At 39.0% G+C, this 13731-nt stretch overlaps 4 protein-coding genes across 5 annotated transcripts; 1 reads left to right on the forward strand and 3 right to left on the reverse strand.

Annotated features, from left to right (window-relative positions):
- LOC104770120 (probable disease resistance protein RPP1) lies at positions 139-1917 on the reverse strand. 2 transcript variants are annotated; one of them, XM_010494482.1, is made up of 2 exons: positions 1286-1917; positions 139-1209 (listed from the first exon to the last, which is right to left on the reverse strand). In XM_010494482.1, the coding sequence occupies exon 2, from the start codon at positions 933-935 to the stop codon at positions 198-200; it is 738 nt and encodes a 245-aa protein (XP_010492784.1). In that variant the 5' UTR covers positions 936-1209; positions 1286-1917; the 3' UTR covers positions 139-197. Both variants share the same exon structure in this region, with proteins under 2 accessions (XP_010492784.1, XP_010492785.1).
- Positions 2962-4756, reverse strand: LOC104770123 (probable disease resistance protein RPP1). The gene is made up of 2 exons (XM_010494485.1): positions 4176-4756; positions 2962-4023 (listed from the first exon to the last, which is right to left on the reverse strand). The coding sequence occupies exons 1-2, from the start codon at positions 4646-4648 to the stop codon at positions 2982-2984; spliced, it is 1515 nt and encodes a 504-aa protein (XP_010492787.1). The 5' UTR covers positions 4649-4756; the 3' UTR covers positions 2962-2981.
- On the reverse strand, positions 5448-7371 carry LOC104770121 (probable disease resistance protein RPP1). Its single transcript, XM_010494484.1, has 2 exons — positions 6706-7371; positions 5448-6621 (listed from the first exon to the last, which is right to left on the reverse strand). Exons 1-2 carry the CDS (start codon positions 7278-7280, stop codon positions 5586-5588), a joined length of 1611 nt encoding a protein of 536 aa, XP_010492786.1. The 5' UTR covers positions 7281-7371; the 3' UTR covers positions 5448-5585.
- On the forward strand, positions 9063-12963 carry LOC104770124 (protein QUIRKY-like). Its single transcript, XM_010494487.2, has one exon. It carries the CDS (start codon positions 9648-9650, stop codon positions 12801-12803), a length of 3156 nt encoding a protein of 1051 aa, XP_010492789.1. The 5' UTR covers positions 9063-9647; the 3' UTR covers positions 12804-12963.

The raw sequence follows: 13731 nt of genomic DNA on the forward strand, positions 1-13731 counted from the left end.
TTGTTTCTGATTGGTTGAACTTGTTAAAAGTAAAGACTTCTTAATCTGCGTACTTTGTTTAAAACATTCTATATTTTGAAACGGAGGGAGTATAAAACTTGTTATGCAAATAACTTGGTCTTTAAATTCAAAAAAAAAAAAAATAATAACTTGGTCTTATTTTATGTCATTTCACAATATTCACCAAAAAAAAATTGTCATTCCACAAATGTAAGTCTACCACTCCAAAGCATTGACTGTATCAAATCATGCATCATGATTTCTCCTTCCTCAGATATAGAGATGAGAGCCAGATCAGCTAGGGTTTGTAACCCTTTCTCCACGTCCCAGTCTGTCTTGGCAAGCGAGTAGATGGCGTTGTCCACATTCTTACCCCAATATCTAGAGTTTGCTAACGATTTAAATAAAGTTCTGTGCTTCTCAGACAAACCATCGAACGCAAATCTAATTGCTTTCTGAATATCCGTGTCGTTAAGATAGCTCTTGAGTTTAGCTGGTACCATGGTCCACTCCTCTTTGCTCTTCCCACGTAAAGCCGAGCCTAAGATCTTGAGACCAAGTGGAAAAGGAGCAATAAGTCTAGCTACTTCATTTGCATGCTCCAAGTAACCTCTTGGTGGAGAGCTTTGCCCAAACGCAGAGTATGAGAATATCTGTAGAGCCTCTTCGCTCGATGGAAAAGCAACTTTGTATATCTGCTCGATCCCACAATGCCTCAATGCAATATATATATCTTCAATCATCACAATCATCTTACTTCCGAATTTAAGATACTGACTTAAATTTTGCAAAGCTTTTAGCTCTTCAGTAGTGACATTATCAAGAATGAGAAGGACTCTCTGATGCATAAACCTATATTGCGCCTCTAACATGTTAGGTATCTTCATGTCTCTATGATCTAATATTCCAGATAGCAATTCGTTATACAATTCCATTCTGTTAGAGCCAGTCTTCCAAGCTGGCTCCCTAAAAAACTTGAGTTGGAAGTTGCTGGAAACTTGATTGTATAAATTTCTAGCTATGGTGGCTTTGCCAATACCTCCAGGACCCCATATCCCTACAATCTTCACCTCGTCGGATTATAAGCATATCTTTGATTTCATATTTGCTACATGAGCTTCAATTCCAACTAACTTATCAAAATCCGTTGATGGCAACTCGTTAGAAACATTCATGACGATCTTCGAGATCATCTCAGCCTCACTAGCCCTAACGACATGACATATAAATTTAGGAGACCACTAAATTAAATGGACACGAAAACAAGACTGGATTGGAACATTACCATGAGTCGGAATGCTCTCCAGCAATAACTACAACTTCTGTCAAAGCTTGTCTCCATCTCTGCTTCTCTTCCTCTGTCTTCTCATGACAAGTTTCCTCAAAGGCTTTTCCAAAATCTCCGGTTTGTTTTCTTACATCAGAGGGATCCACATCGTAGAAAATAGTCATCACAGTTTGTCCTAGAGAAGCTCTGCAGTCCATGATCAGCTGCAACTCGTTTAGACACCAGCTCGAAGAAGCGTAGTTCTTAGAGAGGATCACGACAGCAATCCTTGATTCTCTAATAGCTCTTACGAGCTCAGAGTTGATAGACTCGCTTCTCATGATCCCATTATCTATGAACGTTTTGATTCCCTTGCTTTTTAACCCTTCAAGAAAGTGGCTGAGAAAAGTTCTGCGGACATCTTGACCAGAGAAGCTTGGGAAGACATCGTAGGTGTATTGACGAGTTGATAACGATGAAGAAGATGAAGACGACGAAGAAAAAGGAACAGAAGAAGCCATTTGAGGGTACATAGAAGAATCACTATCTTTTCTTGATTTTCCCCAAACCGACTTGAAAATTCCTTTCAACGACATGTAATTTCTATGTAAATTTGAGTGTGATGGCAAATAAGATCATTGGACTTTTAGACTTTGCCTATGCAAATGGGTTTTAAATACCAATACAAATTATACAATAGTCGATCTTCTACCTATATTAACGCGCTTTCTGACTTCAGCTATTGTTTATAGAATATATAGAATAAGATATAATAATATTGTACGTTCAGAATCTTGCAAGAAAAAACAGAGTAGTACTTAAATGAGTGAAATACTGCCAAAACTATTTTAGAAATTACGTAACTTGGAAATTACCAAAAAATTTGTTTACTAATACTCTAATAGTCTAATACTTTGTATATCTGTTTGCGTACAGCCATGCGAGACTTGAAAAAGTCTTCCCATAGGTTTTGTAAGTGAAAAGAAACATTGACAGGGACAAGAAATCAGCATTGTATGAAAAAAGAAAGAAAAAACAGAGCAAGTATACGTTGACTTTTTTTAAAACATATATTAGAGTCATTTGTTTTTTGTTAGGTTTAAGTCTTTTTTTTTCTTTCTTTTCTTAATGACCAAATCCCTAGATTCAAAGGAAGCTTCATGTCTAATTCGACGAGATGATGAAGAAGAAGAAGAAGAAGAATCCATTCCTATGAAAGACACATTTTTTTCGTACAGTGATGAGTCTGATGACCGATGACTTTGTTCTTTTACTTATGCAAGTGGGTTCCAAATAACTATTTTATTTAGAGTTAGTTTATATTTTACGTGGTTTACACGTTTTCTAGCTAAAACAGAGGCTGAAAATTGTGTAACTCAAAACTATTCAGTGAAGAAGAAGGATATCAACATATCAATCAAATCATTGATTGCGCATGTTAAGGTTCTATATATGTATAGTCGTATATATTCTAATTTCTCATTGATTACTTTGTAATACCCTAGCTAGCTCTACCCTCTGTATAAATTCAGACTCTTTCAATGATAATAAACATGCATCACTTCTTCAGTATACTTATTAGATAAAGAAGAAACGTAAAGTATGTTGTAGGTACCAAAACCCTTGAATGTAAAAGACTTAAAAGCATTCAACATTTGTTTATTTATGGCCAGAAAATTTAAGCAGAAAAACTTTTTGATTCTTTTACCACAACTTAATTGAAACTAGTTAACCTTTTACACATTAACTTAACGAGATAATGCATCATGATTAAATCCCCGTCCCCCCTAGATATAGAGATAAGAGCCAGATCAGCTAGGGTTTGTACGCCTTTCTCTATGTCCCAGTCTCTCCACTTATACGAGTTTACGGCGGAAAGCGAGTATAAGCCGTTCTTACCCCAATAAAAAGAATCGCCTAACGAGAGAAACAAAGTTTTGTGATTCTTAGATAAACCATCGTACGCAAATCTAATAGCTTTCTCAATATCCGTGACGTCAACATAGGTTTTGAGTTTAGCCGGTGCCATTGTCCACTCTTCTTTGCTCTTCCCACGTAAAGCCGAGCCTAAGATCTTGAGACCAAGTGGAAAAGGAGCAATAAGATTAGCTACTTCATTTGCATGCTCCAAGTAACCTCTTGGTGGAGAGCTTTGCCCAAACGCAGAGTATGAGAAGATCTGTAGAGCCTCTTCACTCGATGGGAAAGCAACTTTGTATATCTGGTCGATCCCATTATGCATCAATGTGAAAAAATTTTCATTCGTCATGATAACCTTACTTCCGAATTTAAGACACTGAATCAGATTTGCCAAAGCTTGTATCTCCTCAGAACAGACATCATCAAGAATGAGAAGGACTCTCTGGTGCTTTATTCTAAATTGCGCCTCCTGCAAGTCAGGTATCTTCATGTCCCTATAATCTAAAATTCCAGAGTGTAACTCGTTTTCCAAATGACTTTTCAAGCTAATGGGGTCAAGACTAATCCTCCTAAACATTCCCCCAAGATTCTCTTTGTAAAACTTAAGTTCGAAGTTGGTGGAAACTTGATTGTACAAAGCTCTAGCTATGATGGTTTTGCCAATACCTCCAGAACCCCAAATCCCCACTATTTTAACCTCATCCGATTCCAAGCGTAGCATCGATTTAATCTTTGCTACATGATCTTCAGTTCCAACTAACTGATCAAAATCCATTGATGGCAACTCGTTTAAAACATCCATGACAATTTTTGATATCATTGCAGCTTCACTGGCCCTAAATGACATGGTATACAAAGCTTAGAACTTAGAATTACTAAATCAACCTGAAAAAAAAGTCCTATGAAATACAGTACAGAGACAGTGCTAAATTAAATCCGGCAACGATTAAAATGGTTGTGTTTGTTGAAATTGACAGTATGATAGTACCATGAAACAGAGTGTTCTCCGGCAATAACTGCAACTTGATTCAAAGCTTTTGTCCATCTTTCTTTTTGTTCTTCTGTCTTCCCATGACAAGTTTCCTCAAAGGCTTTTCCAAAATCTCCGGTTTGGTTTCTGACATCAGAGGGATCCACATCGTAGAAGATTGTCATCACAGTCTGCCCAAGAGTGTCCCTGCACTCCATGATCAGTTTCAGCTCGTTTAAACACTTACTCGAAGAGACGTAGTTCTTAGAGAGGATCACGACGGCAATCCTTGATTCTTTAATAGCTTTTTCGAGCTCAGAGTTGATAGAGTCGCCCCTCATGATCCTATTTTCTGTGAATGTTTTAATTCCTTTGCTTTTCAACCCTTCAAGAAAGTGGCTGAGAAAGGTTCTCCAGACATCTTGACTGGAGAAGCTTGGGAATACATCATAGATTTTTTGCCGAGTTGATAAAGAAGAAGAAGATGCCATGAGAGGATGAAGAGAATTTGTATTTCTTCTTGATTCTCTCAGAATCGATCGACTTGATATTCATTTCAAGAACATGGTTTCTCGAAGACTTAAGACTTGTTATTTGCCTATGAAAATGGGTTCTAAAAAAAAAATTAAAGAAACACCTACTATTGGGCTCATGTTACCTATTTACACGCTTTCTTACTTCAGCTGATGTTACACAATAAATTATGGTATTGTTCGTTCAAAGTCATGCAAGAGAGAAAAGTTCTGGTTTTCCTTTTTCACCAAGCAAGCAATATAAAAAATAATTTACGTTGGAGAAAAATAAACATTTAAAAGGACTGGGTCAAGCTTTGTTACTTCTTAAGATTCTGACTTATGCGTTTCTCTGATCTGTGCTGGTTTCATCAGTTTACAACTCAAAAACAATTATAAAAGTATTTCCGTTATGGGATCCCTAGAGATAATGTTCGTCTAGGTATCTTGACCACCAAATTATTTTGATTGTAAGTTACTCTAGGCTCTCTTTTCATGTTTAGTTTCATAGCTAGGTTTTCACCTCAAAACCTATTGACAAATAATGGATTGACTCATATCCCTTACATACTACTCAAGTCTCTTCCATCTTTCAGATATGTGACCATCCTTCACATTCCCTTTCGAAATAATAACTCTTTTAATCTCGACAAAATCCATCAAATGTTAGTATGGCTTTTGTGATTGTTTGAGTTAAAAGTTTATAAAAATTACTAATACAACATCAAAAATAAGAAAAAACTGTGTGTTAGAAAGGCATATGCTAGTATGCTATGATGATCATTGTATGTGTAACTCACAAAAGAAGAAAGATAAAACCATGTAATAAGAGCTCTAACTCTAATGCTGCACAATTACATGGAAAATTAAAAGACTAAAATTTTTCATAGTACTCCATGGTTCAAGCTACTAAGTACTAATCGGGCCACATGAATTTTTTAGCACAATACTGTACCAAATAATGCATTATGATTCTTCCGTCCCCTAATTTAGAGATGAGCGCCATGTCAGCTAGCGTTTGTATCCCTTTCTCCACGTCCCAATCCCTCTGGGCAAGGAAGAATATGGCCTTGTTCACGTTCTCATCCAAATCAATTCCACTTTGTAACTCGTAAAGTATATATTTATGTTTATAGGATAGTTGATCATATGCAAATCTAATTACTCTCCAGATATGCTTGTCATCATAAGGAGAGGTTCTGAGCGTAGATAGAGTCACTATCCACTCATCTTTGCTCTTTCCACGCAAATACGAACCTAATACTTTGAGACCAAGTGGAATTGGAGTAACAAGCTTCGTTACTTCAACGGCATGCTCCAAGTAACCTCTTGGTGGAGAGCTTTGTCCAAACGCAGAGTAGGAGAAGATCTGCATAGCCTTCTCGCTCGATGGGAAAGCAACTCTGTAGGTCTGGATCTCGTTGGACCCGCATTCTCTCAATGTATCTATATCTTCACTGGTCACAATCACTTTACTGCCGAATCTAAGACCCTTAATTATATCTCCCAACGCTTGCAGCTCCTCAGGAAGCAAATCATCAAGAACGAGAAGGACTCTCTGGTGGTTTAACCTAAATTGCGTTTCTTGTAAGTCAAGTATCTTCATGTCTCTATAATCTAATACTCCGGAGAGCAAGTCCTTTTGCAAATAATGTTTCAAGCGGATAGTGCCATGTATAAGCACTTTTTTCTTCCCTTCAAGATTCTCCATATAAAACTTAAGCTGGAAATTGCTGGAAACTTGATCGTACAAAGCTCTAGCTATGGTGGTTTTGCCAATACCTGCAGGACCCCAGATCCCTACTATCTTAACCTCATCGGATGCTAAGCTTAGCATCGATTTCACCTCTTTCACGTGAGCTTCAATTCCAACTAACCGATCAAAATCTGTTGATGGCAGCTCGTTAGCAACATCCATGACAATCTTCGAGATCATCTCAGCTTCACTAGCCCTATGAAAATACAGAACAGTGCTAAATTAAATACGGAAACGATTAAAATGGTTGTGTTTGTTGAAATTGGGAGTATGATAGTACCATGAAACAGAGTGTTCTCCGGCAATAACTGCAACTTGATTCAAAGCTTTTGTCCATTTTTCTTTTTGTTCTTCTGTCTTCCCATGACAACTTTCCTCAAAGGCCTTTCCAAAATCTCCGGTTTGTTTTCTGACATCAGAAGGATCCACATCGTAGAAGATTGGCATCACAGTCTGCCCGAGAGTGTCCCTACACTCCATGATCAATTCCAGCTCGTTTAGACACCAGCTTGAAGAGGAGTAGTTCTTAGATAGGATCACAACGGCAACCCTCGATTCCTTAATAGCTCTTATGAGCTCTGAGTTGATAGATTCGCTCCTCATGATCCCATTGTCTATAAACGTTTTAATTCCCTTGCTTTTCAAGCCTTCAACAAAGTGGCTGAGAAAGGTTCTGCGGACATCTTGACCCGAGAAGCTTGGGAAGACATCGTAGCTGTATTGACGAGTTGGTAGCGATGATGATGATGAATAAGAAGTAGAAGAAGAAGAAGAAGATGCTATGGGAGGTTGAAGAGGATTGCTTTTTTTACTTGGTTTTCCCAAAATCGACTTGAGAATTCCTTTCAGGGACATGTTTTTTTTCTATGGAATTTTGCATGTGATGACTCTTATAGACTTTGCCTATGCTAATGGGTTTTAAATACCGATACAAGAGCACAATTAGAATAAGTTGATCTTCTAAGTTTTACCTATTTACACTATTTCATACTTAAGCTGATTTTATAGAACTTTATTTTTTTTTATCAAGGATCTCGCGACCTAAAGAAGTATTTATTTGGAGAAAAAGAGCCAAGAATTCAATAGGACTGAGTCAAGCTTTACTTCTTTAGATTCTTGTGTAGCCTCTCAAGGCAGGACTAAGTCAAGAGTCCTGCACTGAATCTTATATTATGGCAGACCGATTCACATGAGTTATCTCAGCTTCTTGATTTAATATTAACTAGAGAAATTGAGAATGATCTCTGGGTAGTAACAAAGACCTAGAAATTGAGAAGTTGGAGATTTTCCAACTTAGAAACAAAAAGAATATTATTTCTTGTTAGTCTACTAACTTTGTATATTCTGCTTGCATACCGTTTTTCAGATGATGTANTTTTTTTTTTTTTTTTTTGTTAAAAAGATGTAAGAAGGTTGCTTAAGCGAAAAGAAACTTTCAACGAGACCACAAAAAAAGAGTATTATAGGGCGGGGAAAAACAGAGCAGGTATGTTATTTAAAATTATATATTTGAGAGTTTAAAATTATTTTCATAAAGAATTTTTAACTAAAAACTCCTACATTAAGCTGAACTCCTCAACTGAGTTGAAAATGTCAACTTTGCATGAGGTATGAGGAGAAACGAGTCTATTGATTATTGATGAGCTTTATACAATCGGCTTTCTTCTCCCAATGATGACGTCGAACTGAATCTTTTCATGGAGAAAAATTAAGAACCACTTGGCGATGGATGAAATTTTTAATCCTCTGTTTTTTGGACTCCTTATTCCTTAATGCTCTGTTTTTCTTTTGACTTGATAGATGTAAATATTTTTGCCTAAGCAATCTAAACATTGAGGTTTCAATATGTCATCATATTTTGGCTTGATACTGAGACAACATGTCAATATGTCATCATAACTTTGGTAATCTAAGTTCGTAGACCGTATCAGAAGAACCTCTATATGTCATCATAACCTTGGAAGACTAGAATTTTCAGGCTACAAACCTATACCCATATGCATAGGCAAAAAACCATGTCTAAAAAGTCACGAATTATTTATCTTGGTCCCAATTCAAGACTAAACAAGTTCGAACTAATTAAATACTTGTGTCAGAAATTATTATTGGTAGTCAAACTCATCAACATTATACAAAAACCATATTTCTCAATAGGAAATTACCAAACTCAATGTTGGGGAATCAAAAAGAGACTAAACAAATTCCTAAATTCCTTCATGTGATCATATTAGTATATTGCATATGTATAGTTCCTAAGCAGACAATACATCCAAACATAATATATCTTGTCTTACATTGGAATATGGGTGAGGTTGATTGAGAGTAGCTATTTAAGCTTAAGGTCGGTGAGATTCGAGAAAAAAGAAGAGACAAAGAGACCAATCACTTTTTGAAGAAAGAACAAAAGCAATTTGCTTAAAATCTGACATATCCTTGGTGGCATTGAGTGTCTTCGACCACCTTCAATCTCCTTGTGTACACTAAAGTCTAAAGCTATTAAAGAACCATAAGAGAGAATCTTCAATTAGTCAAAAGCAACTTAGGAAAACAAAAGCCGAAAGTAAAAGAATTACGTAATCTATATAACCCGGAAAGAGATATATATGAATGTATTTCCAATTAACAAGCGAAAAAAGGGAAAGCAAAAAGACTGCAAAAGAAATAGAAAACAAAGTGTGAATTGACAGGAGTTGCTTCTAAATCAAGTTAAGTATCCCACGTATTAGAAAACAGAGGAAATTGTTTATGGCTTAACTCAAAATAAGCAAACTCTTTTACACTCGATACAAAAATAAAAATTCACAAATCCCTTTACACACTGATTCAATTGCACAGTTTTAATGAATGTGCATGCAACACATCTTGGACATCTGTCAACTATTTCTTTAATTCTTACAGTATCTTCAGTGAATATCGCTATAAAACTACAGTTCACATTCATTACTATATTTTACATTTGTATATGAACACAAACACAGGCTCATTCCTATCAGATACACCTAAAACTAAAAGAATTAATGTCTCTTACTTTTTGACTCGTCGCTTTTGATTCTTTCCCACTCTTTTCTTAACATAAGCCACTAATCCTGCAAATCAAACCTCTTCTGTTTTTTACTCTCTCCTCTTTCTCTCATTTTTTTCACAAAGCCTAAACCTTCACGCAAATTCAGCTCAATCCCATGCATGCGTTGAAATAACAGTTTCAATAAGACAAAAAAAAACATGGCAACAAATCGAAAACTGGTAGTAGAAGTAGTAGACGCAAAGGACCTTACACCAAAGGATGGCCACGGAACGTCAAGTCCTTACGTTGTCGTCGACTACTACGGCCAGAGACGAAGGACACGAACCATAGTCCGTGATTTAAACCCTGTTTGGAACGAGACGCTCGAGTTCAGTCTCGCAAAGCGACCTTCTCATCAAGTCTTTACCGATGTTCTTGAGCTTGACATGTACCATGACAAGAACTTCGGACCTACCAGAAGAAACAACTTTCTCGGTAGGATCCGACTCGGGTCGGATCAGTTTGTTGGGAAAGGAGAAGAGGCTTTGATATATTATCCCTTGGAGAAGAAGAGTTTGTTTAATCTTGTGCAAGGTGAGATTGGTCTAAGGCTTTACTACGCCGATGAAAAGCCTCCTCCTTTAAAACCTGCGATAGCTCCTCTTGAGACCGTGGTGGAGGAAAAAGCAGAGGAGGTGAAGACGGAAGGTCCAGACGAATCTCAGCCAAAACCGGAGACTAATGACAATACTCCTGCTGAAGTGAAAGAAACAGAGGAACCATCACAACCACCGCCGCCTGAGAATCCGCAAGCCGAGGATCCTAAGCAAAACGAGGAGGCCTCACCGTTGTTACAGGAAAATGCTACGGTTGGTGAAGAAGATCCAGCGCCGGCGGAACCAAAGAATGAACCAGAGGCGAAACCAGCGGAAGAGCCACCAAAGAATCAACCAGACGGTGAAGATATTATGCTTGAGTCAGAAGATTCAATGAGCTGGGCTTCAGCGCCACGATCACCGTTACCAGAAGTTACCATATCGAGATCAGTCTCCGGTTCAATACCAGAAACCAAAACCGGACCGCAACCACTACGTAGAAGCTTGTCGGAAACTGCAAGTTACACTTCAGAGATCTCCGACGTCTCCACCATAGAACGATCCACGTTTGACCTAGTGGAGAAAATGCATTACGTCTTCGTCCGCGTCGTAAAATCTCGTTCTTTACCAACCTCAGGTAGTCCAGTCACAAAAATCTCACTCTCAGGCACAATGATCCAATCAAAACCCGCCAGAAAAACAACTTGCTTCGAGTGGGATCAAACCTTCGCCTTCCTCCGTGACTCGCCGGATTTATCATCCTCTCCGATTCTTGAGATCTCCGTGTGGAATGATTCATCGACAACGGGAATCGAAACTAGCCAATTCCTCGGTGGAATTTGCTTCGACGTTTCGGAGATTCCGCTCCGTGACCCGCCGGATAGTCCGTTAGCGCCGCAATGGTACCGTCTCGAAGGAGGCGGAGCTCACCACAGCGATCTAATGCTTGCCACGTGGACAGGAACTCAAGCTGACGAATCATTCCCCGACGCGTGGAAGACAGATACAGCTGGAAACGTAACCGCACGAGCTAAAGTCTACATGTCGTCGAAGCTGTGGTATCTGCGCGCTACCGTGATCGAAGCTCAAGACTTGTTACCGCCACAGTTAACGGCGTTTAAAGAAGCGTCGTTTCAGTTAAAAGCTCAGTTAGGTTTCCAAGTTCAGAAAACCAAATCCGCCGTTACTAGAAACGGAGCTCCGTCATGGAACGAAGACTTACTCTTCGTAGCCGCCGAGCCATTCTCCGATCAGCTTGTTTTCACATTGGAGTATCGAACATCGAAAGGACCAGTCACCGTCGGGATGGCTCGCGTGCCGCTCACCGCAATCGAGAGACGCGTCGACGATCGCTTGGTTGCTTCGAGGTGGTTCGGATTCGAAGATCCAAACGACGAGAAGAGAGGAAACAGATCTAGAGTACACCTAAGGCTCTGTTTCGACGGCGGTTATCACGTGATTGACGAGGCGGCGCACGTGTGCAGCGATTACCGACCTACGGCGAGGCAGTTGTGGAAACCGGCGGTGGGAATCATCGAGCTCGGTGTAATCGGTTGCAAGAATCTGTTGCCGATGAAGACGGTGAACGGGAAAGGTTCGACGGACGCGTACACGGTGGCGAAATACGGTACTAAATGGGTCCGTACCCGAACCGTATCGGATTCTTTAGATCCGAAATGGAACGAGCAGTACACGTGGAAAGTATACGATCCGTGTACGGTTTTGACCATTGGAGTCTTCGATAGTTGGGGAGTATTCGAAATCGACGGTGGGAAAGAAGCCACGCGTCAAGATCTAAGGATTGGAAAAGTTCGTATACGTATATCTACGCTGGAGACTGGTAAAGCGTATAGGAATACGTATCCGCTTCTGATGTTAGTTAACGGCGGCGTGAAAAAACTTGGAGAGATAGAGATAGCCGTTCGATTCGTGAGATCAGCTCCACCGTTGGATTTCTTACACGTGTATACTCAACCGTTGCTGCCGTTGATGCACTACATCAAACCGTTGAGTTTGTTTCAAGAAGAGATGTTGAGGAACACTGCCGTGAAGATCTTGGCCGTACATTTGTCACGGTCTGAGCCGCCTCTGAGGCCGGAGATCGTGCGGTACATGCTTGACGCCGACTCTCATACTTTTAGTATGCGTAAAGTCCGAGCGAACTGGCTCCGGATAGTGAACGTAGTTGCTGGAATGGTTGACGTAGTGCGGTGGGTTGATGACACGCGTTACTGGAAGAATCCGACATCGACTCTCCTCGTACACGCGCTTGTCGTGATGCTGATTTGGTTTCCCGATCTCATCGGTCCGACATTAGCGTTTTACTTGTTCGTGATCGGCGCGTGGAATTACAGGTTCAGGTCACGTGCTGGTCTACCGCATTTTGATCCAAGACTCTCGTTGGCTGATGCAGCGGATAGAGAAGAGCTCGACGAGGAGTTCGACGTCGTCCCTAGCAACCGACCTCCGGAGATGGTTAGGTCGAGGTACGATAAGCTGCGAGGGGTGGGAGTTAGAGTCCAGACGATTCTTGGTGAAGTGGCTGCGCAAGGAGAGAAGATGCAAGCTTTGGTGACGTGGCGTGACCCACGAGCGACGGGTATATTCGTGGGGCTGTGTTTATTCGTGGCGTTGGTGTTGTATCTTGTGCCGACGAAGATGGTGGCGATGGCGTCAGGGTTTTATTACTTCCGACATCCTATTTTCCGTGATCGGAAACCATCTCCGGTTTTAAACTTCTTCCGGCGACTACCTTCGTTATCTGATCGGCTCATGTGATCGATCTTTATTAGTATTTTTTTTTCTTGTTTGACGCTGATGTGTATATATTTTTGGGTCGTTTAAACTTATAATGGGCTTTATTGGGTTATAAATGGGCCACGAAATAGGGATTTTATATGATTTTCCTATACAGTACTACAGATGCTTTATTTGACCATGTGTATTTTTGGGTAAAGAAAGAGGTGTTTGGAAATGGACTAAAAAAGAGGATGAACCTACTTTTTTTGAGCAGAATGGTAAATGTGCGGAAATAAAGTAAGTACGTACCGAAATCGTTGTTGGTGGTGGTGACTATGAAAAAAAAAGAAGGCAAGTTATCCACTGCTCAACCTTTGTCAACTACCAACCAACCAACCACGATTTATTCTCGTATTTGGAAATTTCATAGGGCCCTCCTCAGTCAAAAGCTGCATCAGTTTTAGAAGACTTCTAATCATAATACATCCTCTGTTAATGATGTTTTAGAAGTCTTTTGTATTTCATAATAATATAAAATAAAATATTTTCAAATTTTAAAATAATTTTTAGATTAATTTTATATTTTATATTATTTATTTTATACAGTCTTGTATAATTAAATAAATATTTTTTATTATGTGTATTTTTAGAACGGATGAAGTATTAGGAACAATAATAATATTTAAATAAACCAAACTACATGTACGCCTCAACTTTGACGGTCTAAAAAAGAAAAAAAAAATCCAAAAAACATCTGATAGGAATTAAAATACTAACTGGAACACTTTTTTTTTCTTAATTTAATTTTAAGTCAAGTTCGACAACCCTTTTTAATCCAACAGTTATAAAAAGATTTGGGGGCTGTTATTGGATAGATGATTTCTAATTCCATATGGAATTGTAAATTCTAGAAATCAAAAGACATTGATTTTGAAATAACATGTTTTATCCTTGGATTTGGATCCTT

The sequence above is a fragment of the Camelina sativa genome, chromosome 20 (assembly GCF_000633955.1).
Source record: "Camelina sativa cultivar DH55 chromosome 20, Cs, whole genome shotgun sequence".
Classification (NCBI taxonomy): domain Eukaryota; kingdom Viridiplantae; phylum Streptophyta; class Magnoliopsida; order Brassicales; family Brassicaceae; genus Camelina; species Camelina sativa.